Here is a 21673-nt window from a genome sequence, read left to right on the forward strand (position 1 = left end):
GAAGTTTTGCAATCTGCTATAATCCCCCTTTTTCCTTCTGCAGAGAGAGGACTACTTGAAGGGTCCAAAGAGGAAATGAGGTGACTAAGGGTATATAGAGACTTTTCCTCCTTGCCTTCACCTGCTAAGTTGTAACGGGGCTGAACAGCAACAGAAAAATCATTTACAGGCTGCAGACTGCTGATGGATCTCTGAAATGAGTTCCTGCCAGAAAGATAAGGAGAGCATGAACCCATCTCCTAGCATCTGTAATAGAGTTGCCAAAAATTGTAAACAAATCCAGAAAACAGCAGCTCCTTACTCAAAAAAAAAAAAATTAAAAAAATATCCTTATTGCCCAGGGTCAGGTGCATCCCTGGAGTAGCAAAGGGATGCCAGAATATTTTGCAATTAACCTAAAGGTCTTCAAAAGCATTCCCTTCACTAAAGCAAGACAAGAATCCAGCACATGCACTGTTTATTCATTTAGGCACCAGTGGACTGAAGGGGAAATCAACGCTTTATTGTCTTAGGGGCTGTACAAAAGTTATTGAAAGCAATCGTTACCTTTAAACATAACCATATGTGTATATGCAACTAACCACACCCATACAGAGGGGAAAGGGGGAATAAACCAGCCAGGTTCTCAATAGCCAAAAATAGTTATTTATTTATTAATAATTTAAGGTTTTACATTCTTATAATAAATTCCATCTTAAAACTTTTACACCGTGAATTAGACTCTCCCTTATTGGCAACCATGTGCAGGTTCACTGTGCGTATACACAGGTACAAATGCTCACACATACTTCCAGTTTTATACAAAAAAAAAAAAGAAAAAGACGCAAAATATTGCATTTGAGGTGAAGCTCCCTGAAGAATTTGTACAGAGGTAATGCACCGTTTAGCACATCTGAAAGTTTTAAAAAGTGATCAAAAATCTTTCGCATTCAAAGACAAATCTCCTCCCAGATGATCTATTTACAAAAGGTAAGGCAAAAAATTAATTTAATTTAAAAAAAATATATATATAATGTGGAAACTACATCAAGAGCGTGAGGAAAAAAAAAATCACCACAAGGAAAAGAAAAATATATGAAAGAATAGACTGTACTTGCTCACAAAACATGATTTGCAAACTTCTTACCGTTGCCATTTCTCCCTCAGGGAAAGCTTGCTTCAATTGAACAATAAAATTAAGCATGCTGCAAATTTATTCTTTGCAATTAAAAAAATAAAAAGAACAAACAAATAAAGCAGAATTTATGAAGAGAACAAAAACATAGATGTCCCTTGGATTGATTTCTTGAATACATGTTAATTCAAAAAAAAAAAAAATTGCAAATCGATTTAAGATTAGATATTTACATTGATCAAGTAGAATACTACCGAGCTCCCGGCAAACAAGTACTCCAAATACACTAAGCTGAAGTCTCTTTCTTTGGCTCCTCTAAATTAAAACAAACAAACAAACAAAAATAACCAGTCTTCACTGAAGACAAAGATGTGTGTCACAGATCCGAAAGCAGAGGGGGAAGCAGGACAGTTCCAGTCTCTAGAGAACACGTGCTCAGCCTGTCCAGCCTTACCCTACCTACCCCCCCTGGAAGTCCTGGGACCCAAGCCACTGCGCAAGCAGGGATGAGCACACTGCCCACCTGCCCCCTGGTCACCACGGTCCTTCCCGGAGAGCTCACCACGTTCCCTCCCTTCGCAATAGCCAATTCCATACTGTGTAACCTTTCCTAGCTTGCACTGGCAGCTGCTTTTTGATAGCAGAGGCCAGAAAAAGAGAAAGCTGCATTTTCTTTATCACTGCCAAAGAGAAACCAGTGAGGAGTGATCCCATGAAACGGACAGGAGAAGGGAGGCAGTGGGAGCTCACGTGGACTGCAGGGAATCCACCTGGAAGACGTTCTGGTTGGAAGGAGTGGTGAAATACAGCTGCTGGTTTGGCACTCGATTGTCACAGGGGCTGCTCAGCCCCAGAGTTCGCTCAAAGTCCAGCAGCTGACCCATGAAGTTGAAGTTGGGTGAAATGTTGGACTTCTTCATCTTGACGATATCATAGGCATCGTTCATGGACAAGTTGAGCTTCTGCATGAGGTAGGCCACCGTCACTGTGACCGACCGGCTGATCCCTGCTAAGCAATGCACCAGGACACCGCAGTTCTTCCCCCGAGCTTCATCTGTAGAGACACAAAGAGGCAGAGAAGGACACGTAAGACAGGGGATTGGTAACTGATCTCTCAACACAAGTGAGATTAGTATCAGGTAGGAAGAAAGGACGATTCTGATCCCAGTGGCCAGCAGTGCAACGCAAGAGTTAACTTCACCGGCTTAAAACCAGGACAAGAGGAGAATCCACCCCCCCCCCCCCCCCCCCCCCCCGTATATGTACCCGAGTCCAAGAGCTGAGAAAACTAAGAATGACACAAAGGGAACAGGATACGCTGCATGACACTGTTTCAAAAGTCAGTTTTAAAAGACACGCTTTTGCCTGGAGATTTGCCTTAAATTCTTACAGTCCCCTTGCCCCAGCATGGAAATCCTGCAATATGTCACTGAATGCCTTTTATACAGACCAGCAGACTGCAAAGGTCTATTAAATTATTCTCCAACTGTTGTGCAGCTAACAATGGAGGTATTCAGGCATTTTAAAAGAATGAGGGAAGTCACAGGGGACAGCCCATTAGGAGGAACAGGATGTCAACATTGGTTGAAAATGGGTTCCTTTGTAATAGGAAATGCATTACAATGCCTGGAGATTAGTTTCTTTGTGGCTTCCAGCCCACATTTCTTCCTGCTGGGCTCAGATTACCTACATTCTCCACTATTACCGGTATCATTCAACCGGATTACAGCACAGCTTCCCAACAGATAATGCGATGCCCACCCCACTGCACCCCGATGGGGTGATTTTAGTCCTCCCCAAAACGAAGGACAGTGCAAATTCTAACCAGAACTCCTTGAGCCCAAGGGGACGCGTTTCTAAAGCTGACGGGTAATGCCTAAGGGCTGGCTAACCGAGGCACCGAGCCCGAGAGGTATATCATTATTACCAGGAGATTTAATTAAAGCTCTGACTATACATTTGCCAGGGATACCGCTTTTGAATAACTTGTATTTCAAAGCTAAAGTTAGCTTCCCTGATCGTTTCCTTTTATTATACTGTTCTTCAGTAACCTCAAGAAGGTCGAAAAAAACCCCACAACAAAAAACAACAACAAAGGACGAATAAGCCATCAACCCCGAGGTCATTTACCTCCCCACACACACACCGCCAGGAAGAGATTTAAAAAGATCTCCCATCCTGCGCGTTGCTCAGTCCCCAGCTCCGACACAAGCGGCTCAGGGAAGAATCCCACAGCCAGCCAAACCAGGTACGCGCTTGCAACCTGCAAACGGCGCTTCCAATTCACCAGGGCTCCTCAATAACCCCCCAAACAGTCCCCAGCCGCCCCGCAACTTAAGCCGGCTTAAGAATGCGGGGCATCCCCTAGAGACTGCCAGAAACGCTGCTACCGCTTCTCGCCTGCAATCTCCTGAATCCTGCAGAAGAAATTGGATTGTGCCACTTGACATATAACTGTTAGCAAATAACCGGGTCTCACCTATAAAGGAGATGGCCTCAGGAAAGAACTGAGACAGATTTTGGCTCCAATGGTCAGAGATCGGAATCTGTTTGTACTTGAATTCGCCGGCGTTTTCAAAGAGATTAGGCAGGTTGGGGGTAACATTCAAGATGTATTTAATGCCAAACTCTTCTAAAACGTCCAGATTAGTGGAGTCCTTGGCACAGCCTAAGTAGAGGTAGGGTAAAATCTCCACCGGGAAGGAAGGCTGGTTGTTGGAGAGAGGGCTGCCATCGGAGTCGGTGGCACTATTGGGGTCTCTGTCAATGTCAGATTCAATGTCTGATGAGGAATCGGAGCTGATTCGGAGGCCTCCCAAACCCAGGACTGGCAAAGGAGGAGAGCTGCTGCTACATGAACTGTCTAGGTTAGTTTCGCAGTGCAGGGCGAACTCGGCCTGGAACTTGCTGAAACCACCTGGGGAGAAAAGCAAGGCGGGGGGGGGGGGGGGGGGGGGGGGGAGAATGCAACCTGATATAAGATGGCAAGCCGATTTACCTCCCTAGTACAGCCCTGTATGCAAAGGGCATCTGCTTCCCACCCTCTCGAGCCCCAGGAAAAAGAAAAGAAAATATGTCATACACTCACGCAGATGAACTAACCTAAGAGAAGGTTTAAGGAAATCACCCGCTGCGGCGGAGGGCTCGTAATATTCAGGATTAAAGCTCTGTGGCGCTTCGCCCTGCGGGGACCTCTGGAGAGATGCCCCGGCGGCAATTCCGTCTGCCCTCCCCGGCTCACGCCGGGCTCCCCGTTAGCCCTGTCCTCCCCACACTGCTACAGCGATTCCAGTCCTCGAGGTCTCTTTAAACAAAGCGAGGACAGGGATGCTGGGGGGGGCGAGAGGGCAAGAGGAGAAGCCCCCTGCCCAGGTTAGTGTCCTCCCGGAGCGTCAGCGCGCAATGCCCGGGGGACGCTGCGGACACCCACCCACCCTCCCTTCCCCGGGCAGAGAGCCGCGGGGCTCGCCTCCTCCTCACCCACAGCCCCGGGCTCCCGGGCAAGCAGGCAGCGACCTCCCCCCCCCTCCAACCCCGGCGGCCCTTCTCACCTTCCAGATAAAACGCCTTGCAGCCTTCGTCTTTGAGGCGCTTGAGGAGCAGCCCCAGCACGGACTCGCCGCCCGTGTTCTCGTTCCAGTCGCGGCTGTGCTCGTCGTACAGCACCACCGTGTCGGTGCCGCACCGGCGGGCGAAGCGCTCCCGGTCCTCCTCGCTGCTGGCGACGAGGGAGCGCAGGGGCAGGTTGCCCTTCTGCAGCCGCCGCAGCATGATGCCGGGGATGGCCACGTTGATGGCCGACTCGATGTGGGACGACTCGTACAACTCCTGCGGCCGACAGTCCATCAGCAGCAGCCGGTCGTTGCCCATCTCCAGCTGCTCGTTCAGCCACGCCACGGATTTACTAATCGCCATTTCCGACGCGAAAGGGACGGGTCTGAACGTATCTAGCATGAGGAAGGACGGGGGGAGCGGAGCGTGCTCTGGAAGCGCCCCTCTCTCTCTCTCACAGAGGCATGCGGCTGGCTCGGCGGGCGGGCTGCACCCCTCCAACTCCGCACAACTTATCTCTCTCCGCCCCAGGAAAATGAATCACGCAGCCCCCCCCCCCCCCCCCCCCCCCTCCGCGCCACCTCCCCCGCGCCGGGCGGCGGTGGAGTCACGGGGAGGGAGAAGCAACCCCGGCCCCGGCGTGCGTGTAAGTGTGAGCGCGCGTGTGTGTGTGTCGGTGCGCCTGTCCCTGCGTGCGCGCAGCCAGCCTGCCCGCTTTTTCTCTTTTTTTTTTTTTTTTTTTGTCAATGAATCCCTGAATGAACCTGCCTAATCGCCGCTGCAGCCCGAGCCTTTGGGCTTTTCCTCCGCCCCGAGTGAATGAAATCCAATTAACGTGCCGCCGAGCGGGGCTCCCCCGCTCAGCGCGGAAACACCGCGGCGGTGCCGGTGCCGGTACCGCTGCCACCGCCGCTGCCCCTTCCCCGCCCGGCGCCCCCGCCAGCAGCGCCCCTCGGCCGCAGCCCGGCTCCCGGCGGCTCCTCAATGGGTACAACCGCGGGACGTCTCAATGGATACATTCTCCGGCGCAGCCAATGGGGGCGCGCGGAAGGGGCTGTTGCCGCGGCGACGGGCCGGCTGGAACAGGTTGTGTTGATGAATCGTTAATGAGTTTGTCATTCACAAAAACGGAAAGGAATTTCCGCTCCGGATAAGCCGAGTGCAAACAAGCGGCAGCCGCGGCGCAGCGGGCGGGGGCGGTGGGGGCAGGTGAGGGGGCGCGGCCCGGCCCTCCCCTCCCCTCGCCTCCGCGGGCACCAGCCGCCGGCGGAACGAAAGGCACCTTCTGTCTCCCTCCATGTTTTCTCTCCCTAAATGCGACACCCGCGGGGGGCCGGCCGCGTCCCCGTCCCCCGCCCCTAATTCCCCAGCGCTGATCCCGGCCCGGCTTTTCACTAGGGCGTTCCGGGAATCCCGTTTTTAGGGAGGCGGGTAGCCTCTGTCCTCAGCTGATCCCTACACGGGTGAAGGGTAAACTCCGAGCTAATCTCTTCCTACGCGGCCCGGCTTTATTCGCTGCACGAAGCGCAGCCGGGGAGCCGGCACCGCCTCGGGAGCAGCCTGCGGGCACCCCAAAAACGTGACCGGGGAAAGCGGCCCGCCTCGGCGCGGCCGGCCCCTCTCAGGTAGCCGGGACCTGAACCGCGCTCGCCCGGCTGCGGCGTGGGGTCGCCGCCAGCGCGGAGCCCGCAGCCACCCCCGGCGGCGCGGGGAGCGCCCTGCCCGCCGCCAGCACGGCGGGGTCCGGCCCGGCCCGACGGGACCCCTCGCACCTGGCAGCCCCCCGCGCAGGCGGCTCCCGGCCGCCGCACCGGCTCCTCCGGCGGGGCGGCCTGCGGGTGGGGCCCTGCCGCCGCCGTCCGGCGCTTCCCCCCGGCCCCGGCCGAGCGGAAGAGCACTGCGGTCTCCGTCGCACCGGGAGGCGGGAGGGGGCGGGGGGCTTCGGGGCCCGGCCCGGCGGCGCGGCGCCGGGTAGCTGGGGCCGGGGGTAACCGGGCGGAGCGGCGCCGGGTGGCCGGTGGAACGGGGCCGGGGGCCGAGCCGGGCGGGGTTGTTCCCAGGTGCGGGTTAGCAAATGGGTAAGTGAAAAGCGAGGAGCGAAAATAAATCGGGAGAAGCCTGGCCGAAATGCTAATCCCGTCGCCAACATCTGCCCGGGAGTGAAATTGTTCTGAAGAGGCTAATCTCGTTTACACTGTTGCTGTGCTTCAGGGCTGATTATTTTTAACCCCAGCTGAAGGAGGTTCCTCAGGTACCGAGTGGCTGGAGAGCGTTGACCCTGAGAACAGGCAGTGGCATGGGCAGTCCCGTGTATTCTGCACAGAAAACACCCGTGATGTTAATTGAAGTTGGCACATCAGTTGCTGCAGTTTCGAGCAAGGCTGGCCCCCAGATGGTATTAACAACATCTTCCCCAGGAGAGATTCTGAGAGGATCCCAGCTTGCTGCCTCTTTCAGAGGCTTGCTTGAAAATGGGACTGAGGTGTCACAGAAACCTTGCCCCCTTCTTAAACACGGGGTTTGGCCAGGCTGATGTGCAACTCACCAGACATGCACCACACGTACTTTGTGCAACTGCTCAGTGGGGGCAAATTGTCCAGTCCACCTTGCCCACCATTAAAGAGTTTCCAGGCTGTTCTTACCAGGTGCTTCACTTGCTATTCAGCTCCGTGTATTCAGGGTATCGTGTTTAAATGTTCAGAGCAGTGACAGATCAAAGCAGCAGCCTTTGATTTTTATTTATTTATTTTCTGATATTCTGTCGTCCCGTCCCGTCCCCCCCGCTATATCGAAATGTTCTGTTTTCACCCATGTCAGGGCTCAAGCAGGACAGCAAATTCTTTGGGGCTGGCACTGTTGGTCACTCTGTATTAGTACACCAAATAGCACAGTCCTGGTAAAATGAATAATCGGGTCATAGTTTAAATCCTACTTTTTTTTTTTTTTCTTAAAATCAGCACCAGATTTATTCTTTACCCTTCTTCTCAAGTATATCAGATCAATGTTTGTTCAAATTTTACAAAATAAAATAACCCAGACCTCAGCCTTACTAGCCATGGAATTCAGTCTTGAGAAATAGAAGTTCTGGAAATGGAAGTTCTATAAAGCATGAGCAACTGAAATAGAAATTCTCAAACCACCTCAACTGTAGTTATCTCTTAAGGTACAGTATAATGCGATGCTTGTCTTACAACCATCTCGAACATTTCTTATTACTCATTTATTCTAGTAATAAGCTGTATTCTCTCTGTTAACCTTCATCTCAACAGGAGCCACAGCCAGAAGAATCCTCAAATAATCAATTGTCAACTAAGGGGTCAACACAGAAAACAAGCAGAAGGAGTCACGTTAAACTATTGTGAACGTGACCTGAAAGTTAAAGACAGGGACAATTTCAGTATAATATTGTGACAATTCCCAGCAAGCTTGACACAATGATAAATACAATTTGTTCCTTGTAATCTATGTTATTATTAATTAATATTGTTCTTTAGGGTTACATTGTACTTTGATCACATTTTTTAAAATGAAGATGCACAGCAAAACATCAGCACATTGCAGAGTTAGGATTCGAAGAAAACAGAACAAGCCCCAAATTACTTCCATCTAACACTTCCATATTCATACAAGGTAAACTTGCCTCTGATGACTAAAATATTTTAGGAAGAAAATATGTTCTGATTATCATCTTCAGGGCATTTTCAGTGACGTTTTATGGCAGTGGTTTAAAATAAAAATCTTAGTCATTCAACATTTTAACCGAAAGCTACGTATTATGCAAGCAGTTTATCAAACCCACTGAGATACCTGCCTAGTAGAAATGCAACAATAAATAATGATAGCATTTAAAGAGATTTTTATCATTAGTACTGTCAGATCTGATTGAAATGTTCTGAGCATTAAGGTTAAGTATATGAAGGCAATACAATGTTAGATGAAGCACGCTCAAGAGAGTTGTATTTCCCAGTACAACTGGAGCTGGGGCAGAGACTTGTAACGATGATGGCTATAGCCAGCACATTGCATGGCAGCAGTCTGACAGTGGCATTTGGTGGGTTGGGAGCCAGGCAGGAGATTTTGCACTGCAGCAGAGTTAAACAAGTAAAATACAAATTACACCCTTTGAATTTGTAGTAGTACTTCCATCAACACATACCAGCTAAAGAACTCCAAAGGGGAATGAAAACTGTATGTGAGACGCTGTTATCTTTGTGTTCACATGTGTGTATGTGCTCACTTGTCCTCTCTGTCTGAACCGCTCTGTCCTGTCAGTTGCTGAAGGATGCAGGAGCGGACTCAGTTAACCATGCTACCATTTGGTGCTTTGTCAGAGACCAAATCTACAGCCCAAGCCTCACCAGGAGATCACTTATCTTCAACTTCCAGAAGTTTTTATAGTACCTAGGCAGCAAGAAGAGCCTATTCCTGTTAACCATGATCCCCTCATTCATCCATTCATTAGCAAAATTAGCTTTTGAACCATGAAATGTGTATTTCTGGGTGAGGTTTGTCTTGTTTGTGGTTTGTTCGTCATTTTATACCTTCCTGGCTGCAAATGAAACCTCTTCCACCCAGCTCAGAGCATATTCATCACGAAAAGCCTATTTTACTGGTTTTTGGACTGTAAACCTTCTGCTCATTCTTAGCATGTGCAGAGGCCTGAATAGATCTCCATGAGTGTTTATAACCTGAGCTTGTCTTGGCCAGAGATGCAGACACAGAGGACAAGAGTCTGGCATGGAGGATGGAGATTAGAATTCAGTGTTGCTTTGCCCAATTCCTTCATGTCTCTCCCTGTAATAGTAGCCCTGGCCCTGAATTAGGCAGACAGGCTATCTACATAGTGTAATGGGAGAGAGACGTACCAAAAAGGCAGGTATCTATGACATTTTGAAACCAGGCCAACTGGGCCACTGTGAGATGCTTCACAGCCTGGGATACTGAGGCAGCGATGCACAGGCAGCAGGAGGCTAAGTACTGATGAAGTTTCCTCTTGCAGTAGACATCAGGGATGGGAAAGTTTTTTTCCTTATGTACATGCTTTCTTCCTCTAAAGGTGCATGTTCACTCCTCTCTTCTACTTGATTTGGAGCGGAATTCGATAGGAGCCTGTCTTTGTATGAGAAGATGGAGCCTAAAATAGGGAAGGCTTTTTGGTCTGACCTTTCCCATGTTGTATCAATCAATATTTATGAAAGCAGGGACTCCAGCCTTGGTTTTCCACATCCCGCTGATGACCTGAATCAAAGTGGCAGAGACACTTTCTTGTCTCGGCACTGTTTGATGTCAAGCGAGTGAAGTACGCTCTGGGATGGCCTGCTGGAGAAGGCCAAAGAGCATGAAACATGCTGGCATCAGGATTTTGGTTGAGAGGCCAACTCAACTCAACTCTGGAAATGCAGGTGCTTGCAAAATGTCGTGGAGACAGGTTTCTCCACTGACAGATCACACTTAGGCATGAATTTTGAGGATCTTGATTGTCACCTTTGACTGAACCAGCAGATGCCTGTGATTCAGCTTAGTAGTCAGTCAGCTTTAGACGTCAGAAGTTACATATTCACATTTTAGTTACTTATTTCGCTTAATAACCACTTTCAAGGGGTCTTCAGAGAGGACAAACTGCACTATGGAGCTGCTCAGTTCCTTTCGCTGTCTCTAAATGGTGCCTCGTGTAACCAGCCCTTACTTTTAGGTGCTTACCTTACAGTCTGTGATTCTCACCTCTAGGTTTATCTGTAAGTCCCTCTCACAGTTCCTTTTAATTTCAGTAAAAGTGAGAATTAATGGTCTGTTTGTGTTGGTTTGTGTGAATGATCTATTTGAAAATAGAAATAAACAAATCATCCTAGACCAAACTGGCCGTAAAGTTCAGTGCCTTTGGTGCAGAACTGGTCAGTCCAGGGTGCCTCAAAGGGAGAACAAAACTGCCCTACAGAGCATTTTACTTGTTTTATGTAAAGCACAAACAATTTATGGAAATGGCATTTAACTGATTATTCAATGTCCAATTATTTGCATCTGAAATAATTCCTGAAGTTGGAGAAATAAAACACTGAATGACTCCATTTAGGAAATCCTTTTGACTCAAGTGCTTTCCTTGAAACAGCAAATAGCTGGATGACTTCAAGCACATATTTAATTGTGCCTTGTAATAAAGTAATGTAATTAGCAATTACTTAGGAATGATGCTTTAAAATACTTAACAGCTACTACAGGCATGCATTTATTCAAGAGGTTTTGTTTGCTTTTGACTTCTTGTACTATAAACTAAGTTCCCTTCTGACTGTAGCTCATAGGTGAGTTCTCCAAATGGTTCCTTGGGGTGTGCAAAGGTGAGCAGTTTTGTTTGACAGCAGAGCGCTAATGGCTGAAGCATTCTCCTTTCTTAGAGAATGAAACTAAGCTTGCAGGAGGGCAGTGCAAGGCACACATTTAGCCAGGCTCACAGTGTATTGGTCAAGCACACAGGCCAGCACTCTAACCTTTTTTTTTTTCCTTCTTTTTTATTTTCCTTTTTTTTCCTCCCACCAGGTACTGCTGTTGGTAGTGGCAGTTTTGGCGGCACTGACCTGTGTATCACTTCACAGTGGTTTACATTCTGTTGGCAACAGAAACGTAGCACAGGTGGGCAGCTCTGTCTTAAAAATAATAAACATGAAGAGAACAGAAGGCTATGTGTGTGCATACTTTTCTTATAATTAATTACATTTGCATTTGAAAACTTTCAAATAAAAATGGACTGTATAATAGAGCCAAAAAAGAGAAGCAGACTAAATTTTTAAAGTAGTACTGAGACTGTGATTGCGTAGAAATACTGATATGCCCTTAAATTTGGTGGCAGTGATTAAGTTAATAATTTAGCTTACTCATTGGAATCCAGATTCATACGGTTCTGTTACCTTAGCTGAGGAAAACAGCAACTCCTTATTCAAAAGTCCTGATCCATGGTGCAGGTATATTGTGCTATTTGTATAGGGACAACAGTGTGCTTATATTCTTTCTTTGCCAGTCCCAGGGTTCAATAGTGCCCCAAACCTCTTCTCGTGTTTCGCACGCTGGTGTGTGTCTCTCTGCTGTTGCCTGCTATTCAGGGACAGCCTGTATCATGCTATACTGGGCGCATACATCACGGCAGATGAGGCTGCTGAGAAAATGCTATAATCTCTTTAGTGCTGCCCATTTTGATGTGCTTGGAAGGGCTTAGTGGGCACTAACCTGTGGGCTTACCTGGGGAGGCATTAGTGCTATCGCTAAAGTATGTTCCTTCAATAGCACTGTCCCATTTTCATCTCGTTCACTCATCCTACACGGAAGCAAACCTGACAGCATCAAGCAAGTGTAGAAAGCAGCTCTCTCTTCCCAATGCTAAAGATTTATTTTCCTCTGCTTTTATGCGGTCCCCCGATCTCAAATTTCTCTCTTCTTCTGACCATGGGAATAAAGCCTGCCCATGGGATGACTGAAGGCTTGTTCTAGGCTGTGAAAACAGTAAACAAGGACTGCGTTTGCACAGTGCAGGGTAAATCAGCTGTGCAGAGAGCAGAGCAAGGACAGCAAATTACGTAAGAAAAAGATCTTCATCCTGGGACAGGCATATTCAGGAAAAGAAATGCTGTGCAGCTATCTGATGTTCTCATTCCAAAGAGAGGCAATTAGGAGTCCAACCCAGGCATGAACAATTCACTTTCCGTTGTCTGTTTTTTATATGGCCACTGGAATGTGTCCTGGGGACCTGATTGAGCTGAGCACACAGTTTGGCTCCAGGGTGTCACAGGGAGAGAGACATGGACAGATAGATGTCCTGGCACCTGCAACTCCCATTTAACACATCTGCTTTACTTTTCACAGATGTAACCTGCATGGGGACCTCTCCTGGGCCAGGCAGGACCTGCACCAAATAGGGTAAGTGCATTGACAGAGACAAATTTCTTCATTACTGGGGCTGGGGGTTTCCCTGGTGATGTGCTGCTGTCAGACATAGTTTGGGAAAAGTTTATAGAGGGGGAAGCACCCAAGTGATGGCCCAACCTAGGTGCTAAAATGCCCTACTCGGTTGGACATGCTGGATTTGAAGCACCAGCTGGTTGCTGGCTTCCAGGGACAGCATGTGACAGAAGTCTTTGTGTCCTGCCATGCAAGGGCCCAGCTTTCTGGTTTAGTTTGCTACATTTTGCACCACCACCACCACTCCCCCTGCCACCACCCCGCCAGAGGAAAAAAAAAAAAAAAAAAAAGAAAGGAGATAAAAAAACTGTCAAACTGCAGTGGTCTCAAGGGGTCAATCACCACAACTCCTAAGTCCCACAGATCAACCTAGTAACTTCATCTGGAAGCTGAAGAGACATTGGTCAGTGGGAGAGGGAAGAGAAACCAGTAGAAAGAATTCGGTGTAAATAGAACAAATGGGGAAAGGATAATGCCCTAATCATCAAACAGTATTAAAAATGTCCGGGGCAGTATTGTGTTGTGCACATTACTAGGAAAGTATATATTTAAGGTGTACAGTTCTTTTGAAAGGCATACATCTCAAGGCATAGCCATAAATGGGGATGGTAGTTATTTCTTCGTCTTTGATTCAGCATTTAAGAGTTTTGCAGCGTACAACACACCTTGAAGATTGGGTGTGTACAAGTGTAATCTCTGCAAATATTGACAAGAGAATTACTGCTGTTAAGTTTATCCCGGCTTTAGTATGCTTAGATATTTATGAGGATGTAATGGTAGAACCGTCCCATCCAAATACCAAGTTGTCACTTGATATGCCAGAGCACAATGGCATGATGATTACAGTACCATTTATGGTCACAATTTATGTTACTCATTTGGTACATTGGTGCCACCAGCATATAGCACAAAGGTAAATTATATTAAACTATTACTTTCTCTGAGCAGTTTTGTAGTATAGGTGTGAAGTATAAACCATTTTCACAAAGTTTCCAATTCTGGCTAAACCGTGCACATAAATCTCTGTTCAGATGTTCACAAGAGGTAGTTGTAAAGATGCTTACACCCCTATGCTTTCCAACGATGCACTGGAGTCTCCCTGCTCTTTCTTAGCGGTTTTCTCCAGTAACTAATAAATGTTGGTTTACTATTTTGATTTTGCTTCCAGTCCCATTTTGCAGTCCCATCAGATTGGAGAAGTTAAGGATTTCTGGATCACATCTGAATTTGAATGGGAATAAGACAGCAGCGTGCAGGAAGCAAGGACCAGGAAGGAGTGCCCTGCTCCGTTTCCCATCTGCGCCAGGTCAGTGCCTCTGCGCAGGGTTAGGATGAACTGCAGGGAGGGGAGTGCTGTCCTGCAGATAAGAGGGTTCATGGCCAGCTGTAATAACTAGATTTGGAAAGACGAACATTACACAGCATGGAGGTCAAATCTGAGTAGGCTGCAGGTACAGTTGCTTCTGTATCTTGTTTCAGCAAGTAGAAGACCAGAAGACCACAGCCAGCCACATCTAATCCCAGCCCTGCCCTTATATGGGGCTCAGGTAGGATTTTGGAGAGCAGATACCCTCCGCAGCACTGCCATTCTTGGCTGCTTCCTCCGTGATGGGTGGGCAGGATCCCAAAGATACAGATGATCCTTTTTTTTTTTTTTTTTCCCGTGAGTGAAGTGTAACTTTATTGAATCAGGGAAATCACATTGGAATTACGCTATAGATGATGTATCCTAGATGGTTAGATCTTCAGATATGTAGAGGAACACTTAGTGAGTCAGCCCTGCAATTTTTGGTGGAGTAGGTCTATTCCGGCGTGTGGGTGTTCACAGAACAATTATGTAAGTGTCAGGGTAGTGAAGAACTTTTGACATTTCTGGCAGCTTAACTGAGTTCTTTTCAGTCAAAAATATACTAATTGTTGTTCTCTTGCATTAAACACACATCATTGCCTTAAGTGGATTTGGGGGGCATTTTTTTAAGCATCAGTTGTCAGAGCATGATATTGGAGTGGTTTTATTCTTAAGAAAACAGGAGATTTTTCACAGTTACAGTGAGACGAACATTTGTGAGAACCGTTTTAAATCATATAAGAGGATGCGGAAGTTGCTGTGCCATATGCCTGGAATTTACTATGGTAAAGCTAATTACTGCCACTGAATGCAAGGGCCCGTCAGCATTTTCATCATCACACCCACCCTCAATACCTTTTCTCTTTTTTTTTTCTTTTTTTTTTTCTTTTTTGAGTTTTTGGTTTGCCTGACTTTTTTACTTATATAGTTTTTGGTCTAAAGAATGATAAAACGACCTCCAGACTAACCCTTGAAATGCCTTATGGCCTATATTCAAGGTGCGTTGGTTTGGTACCCCACCGAAGTGTGGTGGATTAAATTACGAGGCAACTGCCTTTCTACATGTATTACACATGGAAAGAAGGAGAACTGGTTTGTTTCCCAAGAGCAAGATACCAAAATTGGTCAGACTAGGTCAGTGTCCAAATGGCATTTTCAGAGAAGACTTCACTCTGAAGATTAAATATGAAACAAAAACTCATAACTGTTTTCTTTCTTACTTGTTCTAAGTTGTGCCTTTGGTACCAAAATCCTTCAGTCAAACTAGCCAATGGCTTTCTTTCGGATCTGGATAAACATGAAAACTTCCAAATGATCATGACCTTGATATACTGTCTCTTCTTCTACATGGCACAATTAATAAGCCAGGTCACAACTCTGAATGGTGCTGGACATCCAGCTGGCACGCCTGAGTGACTGTCTAGCAAAACAGCATTTGTTCATGGCTCTTGGAGAGTCAACAAATGTTTGTAGGATGTTTTTCACCTGAAAAGTGTATTTTCTGAAATCAGCCGGAGAGAAGGGCTCTGTTATGTTCTCCGTGGGTTCAGAGGGAGAACTGAACCTACCAGCTGTGTGGGTGCTTGTCCGCACACAGCACGTTGGCTGTGTTAGCAAGTCCTTACCGAGACTGGAAATAGGTAAGATGAGGACTCTACCAGTGACAGTATGTGGTGAGGAATCACTGGGATAACCTGTGTTCTTTGGGCTCCAACCAATATATTTTTGGACAGGAATTTTCCTAATTAGTAAGGACAACTTCAGCCTGGATTTTCTGGCTTAATGATATGTATAGTATGCCAGCTCTGACTCTTAGCATAAGGGGGTACGTTTTATCACTTGTCTCTGAAAATAGCAGACTCAGTTTAAATCTGAAGTTGCTGCAATCATCCAATTGCTTCTCCAAAACTTAGAAAATTCTGGAGATCGGCAGTGTGAATCCATGGCCTTATATTACGCACAGCTTGGTGGACTGAAGGGATTCATTGTTCTGATGTGTGCACGAGGAACTGCTTAAGTCCAATGAGCAAAAACAAAGGGACTCTCAGTGCCTCATATTTCCTCCCCAGGATTTATGCAAAGTAAATAAAGGAAACAAGACTTCTGCTTTGAGTGCTTGGGACGAGAGCACTCTTCACTCTAGCCCAGTGCTTTCAACTGCCACCCGTGTCAATTCATGTTGTTACTCAAAGAGAACTGGAGGCAAATAAGCATGAGTTCTTGCATACCAAGAGCTCTGTATGCTCACTGATAAAATTAATCTCTCTTAGATTCAGACACAGACTAATTATTTAAAAACAATTGTTCCCACTCCTTTAACAACACACGTTATGCCTCTGCTATGTCGGGTGGACAAGAACTCTTATGTACAGGTAGGGAAAGCTCACCCACCCACCTGCATCATTCATCTTCAGGGCAACTCAGAAACCTACAACAGGATATTTCCTTTGAAGGGTCTTGTTGGCTGGACTTTTTTTTTTTCTGAAAACCTACAAAAGTAAATGTATGAATGCTGCATTATTGATTGGTAAAGCTAAGAGATATATTGCTATGGGAAAATACTGATTACAATCTGCTAATTGTCAGATGCACACTTGTCTGTCTCTATTGAGGAAGTTTTGCTTGATTCAATCACTTTGATGGCATTTATCTCATCTGAATAAGATGATCAGTATTCTTGAGCTAGAGACTGAACTGGAAACAAATGGAGCAGTAGGTATTCTGGTTTTAGTGGCAAAGCAACTGTAGGTAAATTGACTCGAATCTCTTCATGGATATGTTCTACAACAAATAACAACTGTAACATTAAAATAATATCAAGAAACAATAGGAAAATTCAATTCATAGCCATTAGAATAACAGCTGTCTGTGTGCTGTGAAAACCATTTTAGGTGTAATGCCTCACGTCCCTGTGAGTGGTGTTACAGCAGTTTTTCCAGCTAGGTTAGCTGACATAGTAAGGCAAAACCAGCGTCTGAAGTAGGAACCATGATGTTGACTGTCTTTTTGCTCTTATAAGCATAGTACATATTGATTTTGCAACTGATTCCCTGCAAAAATATATTGCATATTACTTTAGAAGGTAAATGAGGCCAAAATTGTGGACAAATTAACCAAGAGCTTTTTATTCTCAGGGCTTGGAATTGATCAGTCGCTCTGATCATCCATTAAGCTGGATTCAGCACATTGCCTTTAGAAAGAAGGGGAAAATGAACTTCTGACCATCGAGACAGTAGAGATGACATGGGAACAACATGCCAGAGGGATCAGGTCCAGCTGTGGTAAGCTCCAAGCAGGGGTTACGAGTAAGGTGAAAGTGACCCCGAAACCTCCGTTATGCGAACAGCTGCCCTGTGGATCTGTGCAGCTCCAGCCCTGTGCCCCTTGTCTCCTTTCCTCCCAAATTCCCACCCGACCTTCATACTCAGGCCTCCAAGAATGTGTGAGCTGCCTCCATTGACTGTGGGTTAAAGAGTTTGCCTGAGAGCGGTTCCTGGGCATCTCACGTGTGTCCTGCAGGCACTGTCATGAGGCACACTGATGAAAGGGTTACACGGGCTAGCGAGGAGGGAACTGAGCATTTGCTGAGGTTGTTTTTGCCTAAGGCCACCCCTTAGAGCAAGAGCCTGTTTGGGAGCAGCCAGGAGACTTTTGGCTCGCTGGAGGTGGGGTTATGAACTGTGGCTGAGGTCAGGGAGGAAGGAGCAAGGTCTAGACAAAATGGGGCCACGGAACCTGAGATAACAGTGCTCCATGAAACGTGGTCTCTCTGTCTGAGAACAGGCTGCCCACCTAGTCCGGTCTCTGTCTGAGCTCTTCTTACCGGCATGAGGAGAAAATGCCTTAGCTGATGTATTCGTAGACAGAGACTGTTTTCTTTAGCTCGTCATAATCTGTCCAGCAAGGGCATTTGTTGAAACTCAAGGTGTTTGGTTTTGTTTCTGCTGCTGGGTGAGAGGACATCTCACACTTCATTGTGGCCATGGTCTAGCTCACTTTTGGAGGAAGTATGAAATGCTTCTTGAGAAGTGGGAGGGAAGACTTTGTTCTCTGCCTCCTTTCCTTCGCTGATGTCCAAAGAAGGGTTTCTAGGAAGCACTTTGGGGTTTTTCTAGAAGACATAGCACTTCTAGGAACCTACAGTCAGTGTATACTTGGAAGAGAGGAGATGGGTGTATCATTTCAAAGGAATCAAAATGAATTCCTGAGATCTGTATGTCAAAGATTTCTTCCAAGGGTTTTCTTAGCACAAGGTCCACATTCTTCTGAAATTTCCCATATATTTTCAGGGCTTTCATAAGAACATGTGGGCTATATTTGGAGTGGCCCTTGGACCAGGGTGAATTTTACCTTCCAAGAATCAACTTCAGCTGAAGCAACCCAAAGTTCACGTCAAAAAATTTTTTTTGCCCTGCTGTCAGTGACATTTGTGAAAGATGGAAAACTATCCATATGGCTAAACAGACTATCTCCACTCCCCCACAAGTAGTGACTTAGAGGATGAAAGTAATATTCATCCTGATCATCTGTTTTGTAACGGGATATTTATCTCAAGCTTTCAAGAATGTCATTATTATTGAGGGAGGAGGGGAATGGGCAGTAAGACAGGATCTGTAACAGATTATTGATGCTGGGAATTGAGTAAGCCGGAGGGAAGGAAACCTGCCTGAACCCCACCAGCCCTGCTATTGCCCAGAAAGAGGAGCTGTGGGCCCGTGATAATACGAAGAGGAGGAGGAGGAAGCATTCTCACTGTGGTCAATTATGAGTCCAAGGAGACTAAGTGGGGTTTGAAAAATGGTAGGACCCTGAAAGGAGAAATGTTGGCGACATATCTAATACATGTGAAGAGAGGACTGGTTAGGACAGGGACTAGGGACAAGGCTGTAAATCTGTTTCTGTGAGCACATCCTTTAAAGCTGATCTTGTTGCGCTGCAGGGAGGTTGGCAGTGGAGGAGGCTGAATCTCAGCTCTGGGACTCTGGTCCAGTTAAGCAAATGGCACAGTTCTCATTGCTACTGGCCCAGAGTATGGCTCAGTGTTTGTGGCCACCTAAACCCAACCTAATTTAAACTCTGTCTCTGAACTAAGGAGCATGAAAATTTCAAAGCTTTTTGCTTCCATTCAGGACTTCCAGGGGTGGTATTAATAGCTTTGGTGAACTGTACTCCATTGATTTAAAGCACCTTCTGAAAGTCAGGATTTTATCAATTTTTTATCACTTTTACACAGGAAGCAGTGCTAGGCTTAATGCTGTTTATCCAGCTGGACATATTGACTTTGACTTAGGAGATCAAAGCATTTGGGTTAGGGATTGTGTAACATCTTCCTATAAGAACTGTCAGGGGTAAATTTACCAAAGCCTGAAACTTTGATTGATGATGATTTTGCATGAGCGTTCAGCATCGGGAAGTACACAATAGACCCTTTCTCTTAACAGAGCTGCGGGCTGTGGCACCTTTAAACATACATATTTTGAAACACATTTCATCACCTCCTGGAACATAACAGTACACAAAACCCTGGAGGTACACTTGAAAGTGAGCTTTTCCTGGACTTCAAGGAGGTGACCCAAGACCCTTTAAGATATGGCTTGCTGTAGTGCAAACTGGGAGCCAGTCAGGAGAATAAGTTATTTGTCTTTTTTTTTTGCCATTGTAATAACAGCATTTCCCAATAGGTAGGAGGCTGGAAAGTGCTAGCTCCGGAGCTCAGAGATTCAGTCCTCTGCTCCAGTGAGTCCTCCTTGCAGCACTGCAGGCAACAGCACAGCCCAGCAGATAGAGCAGGACCTTGCTCCGAGGATAGATAAAAGAGACTTGACTTCTTGTCCCAGCTTATGGTGAGATACATCCCTTTCTGTGAACTGACTTCCCCCATCTATTTATATGTAAAGGGTACTAAATATGCTTGTTAAACACTTTGGCATCTTTCATCCCAAATTATTGAGGGTTTTTTCACATCCTCTGACTTTTAAAAGGTAGGACCCTGGCTTCCTTCACTAGGGTAGTGAGGAGAGATTCCACAGAGCAGAGCTCAGCAGGGCATCCTAATTTAGGGGTACTAGCTGCCCCCCAAGAGAGAGTAACTTCTACCTCTGGCTATAAAGGGAGCCATGGAGAGTAATCTCTTGCTGCTGTCTCAAACGAAGCCATGTAAAGTATCTGTCCCAGCCTCAGTGGAATTAAACCGACAGCGGTCCCCTCATCACAGGAGGTGTTGTCAGCACGGATAGTTGTCCTTGCTGCAGTAGTAGGGGGCATGTACAGAATTAAAATAGATGGAATATGACTGAGTTTTTCTCTCAACATAAAATTTAAACCCAACAAGTTCCATAGCATTATACTGGCCCTATTAGAGTCCATCCATGGGTTTGAAAGCCATGCAGAGCTTTGGTCTGCTCTGAAAATTATTGCCGTTGTACGAGACGGCGTCATCCTTTTTTTTTTTTTTTTTTTTTTATTGGCTGGGTGCTGAGAGTGCAGACTATGCCCAAAAAATGGGCCAGGCCTCCTTTGGTACATCCCATCTTTGTATCTGTGCCCTGCGGGTCTGTCCCTGGGGCTGAGCGTGGCTGCAGGGAGCTGTGCTGGCCGGCACTTACCCAAGAGTCAGGCGTCTGCAGCCAGCTTGCTTCTAACCCAGAGCAGCAAGGGCATTGTTAGTGGTGGTAAAGGGGCTTGTCGCTGCCGCCGCTGTTTTGTCTGCTAGTCATAGCCTTTGTCCTGAGTGTGCCAGCGCCTGTGCACAGCTGGCCTCTGTTACTGCGGCGTGCAGAGGTCTCCTGTTCTGCAGAAGGGCGGCAGTTTGAAAATGTTCTGTGGGATTTTCCTTTTTTTTTTTTTTTTTTTTTTTTTTAGCTACAAACAAACAAACAAAACCTAAATATTTGGAGTGTGGATTGCATGGCTCAGGGACTCAGGATGATTAAAAGCAGGAGCCATACAGAGACATCCAGAAATGACTGTTTTTAACAAGACAGGAACTTTGTCTGAAAACAGGATGACCTGCTGCAAAAGACGCCAACAAATCCCTGTAGAGCTTTAGAAAAAACAAGCAGGCGCCTGAGTGTGCTTTAAAAAAAAAAAAAAAAATCCCGCCTAGTAATAAAAAGGGATATAAGGGTAAACAGGAAAAGAGCACTCCACACTGCGAGCAGCCCGGAGGAGGAGAGGCCAGGAAGAGCACTGATCTGAAAACCTGATATGGAAACCGAAGGGAAAGATTTCTTAATATTCCCCGGGACAAAGTCCCTGTGAAAACACAGCCTCAGTGCAGCTTTGAGTGGCAGTTGCCAACTAGTTCCTGTGTGCCTTTGTACCAGTAGTATGGAGGCTTTGGGAGAGTAGCACGGGCTCTGCAGGTTTTGTTGGCTGGATTCAGTGGCTGTAAAGAAGTGTCATTTCAGACTTGCATGAAATACAGGCTTAGGAGACATTTCTACTGCGTAACTGTATTTCCTGACGATGAGGTTCCTGCAGTTCTGCACACCTGTGCTGCGGTTATACTGCAGTATGGCTCACTCTCCCACTTTTAGTGTGAATCGCATGTCATATGTTGTGCTTTCCACTAAGCCTTAGCTCCTCAAGTCTTGTAATTTCATTACAGTCTTGGTTTTCATGTATCTGAAACAAGTCTTTCTAGCCTTCATGCCTAACAAAGAAAATCTTGAAATCGTAAAGGCAGCTTACCATAATGGGTAGACCAAAAACCC

The 21673-nt window shown here is 46.5% G+C and overlaps 1 protein-coding gene and 1 long non-coding RNA gene across 3 annotated transcripts; one reads left to right on the top strand and one right to left on the bottom strand.

The window, feature by feature from the left end:
- Positions 1-622: 622 nt before the first annotated feature.
- DUSP6 (dual specificity phosphatase 6) lies at positions 623-5651 on the bottom strand. The gene is made up of 3 exons (XM_075748269.1): positions 4666-5651; positions 3594-4031; positions 623-2168 (listed from the first exon to the last, which is right to left on the bottom strand). The coding sequence occupies exons 1-3, from the start codon at positions 5066-5068 to the stop codon at positions 1861-1863; spliced, it is 1149 nt and encodes a 382-aa protein (XP_075604384.1). The 5' UTR covers positions 5069-5651; the 3' UTR covers positions 623-1860.
- Positions 5652-6053: 402 nt separating this feature from the next.
- LOC142601010 (uncharacterized) lies at positions 6054-15058 on the top strand. Of its 2 annotated transcripts, none has more exons than XR_012834564.1 (4): positions 6054-6136; positions 11198-11290; positions 12515-12568; positions 13792-15058. It is a non-coding gene; the product is annotated as an uncharacterized LOC142601010 (long non-coding RNA). The 2 variants fall into 2 exon arrangements; XR_012834563.1 differs by lacking the exon at positions 6054-6136 and adding an exon at positions 8007-10068.
- The last annotated feature ends 6615 nt before the right edge of the window (positions 15059-21673 follow it).

This window comes from Balearica regulorum, chromosome 1 (assembly GCF_011004875.1).
Source record: "Balearica regulorum gibbericeps isolate bBalReg1 chromosome 1, bBalReg1.pri, whole genome shotgun sequence".
Classification (NCBI taxonomy): domain Eukaryota; kingdom Metazoa; phylum Chordata; class Aves; order Gruiformes; family Gruidae; genus Balearica; species Balearica regulorum.

Excerpts from the sequence above, each read along its gene's own strand:
- DUSP6 (XM_075748269.1), bottom strand. The coding sequence starts at position 5,068 with ATGCTAGATACGTTCAGACCCGTCCCTTTCGCGTCGGAAATGGCGATT. Across the intron at positions 4,032-4,665 it reads CAAGGCGTTTTATCTGGAAG|GTGGTTTCAGCAAGTTCCAG; the intron begins GTGAGAAGGGCC and ends TTTTCTCCCCAG. Across the intron at positions 2,169-3,593 it reads TGAGGCCATCTCCTTTATAG|ATGAAGCTCGGGGGAAGAAC; the intron begins GTGAGACCCGGT and ends GTGTCTCTACAG.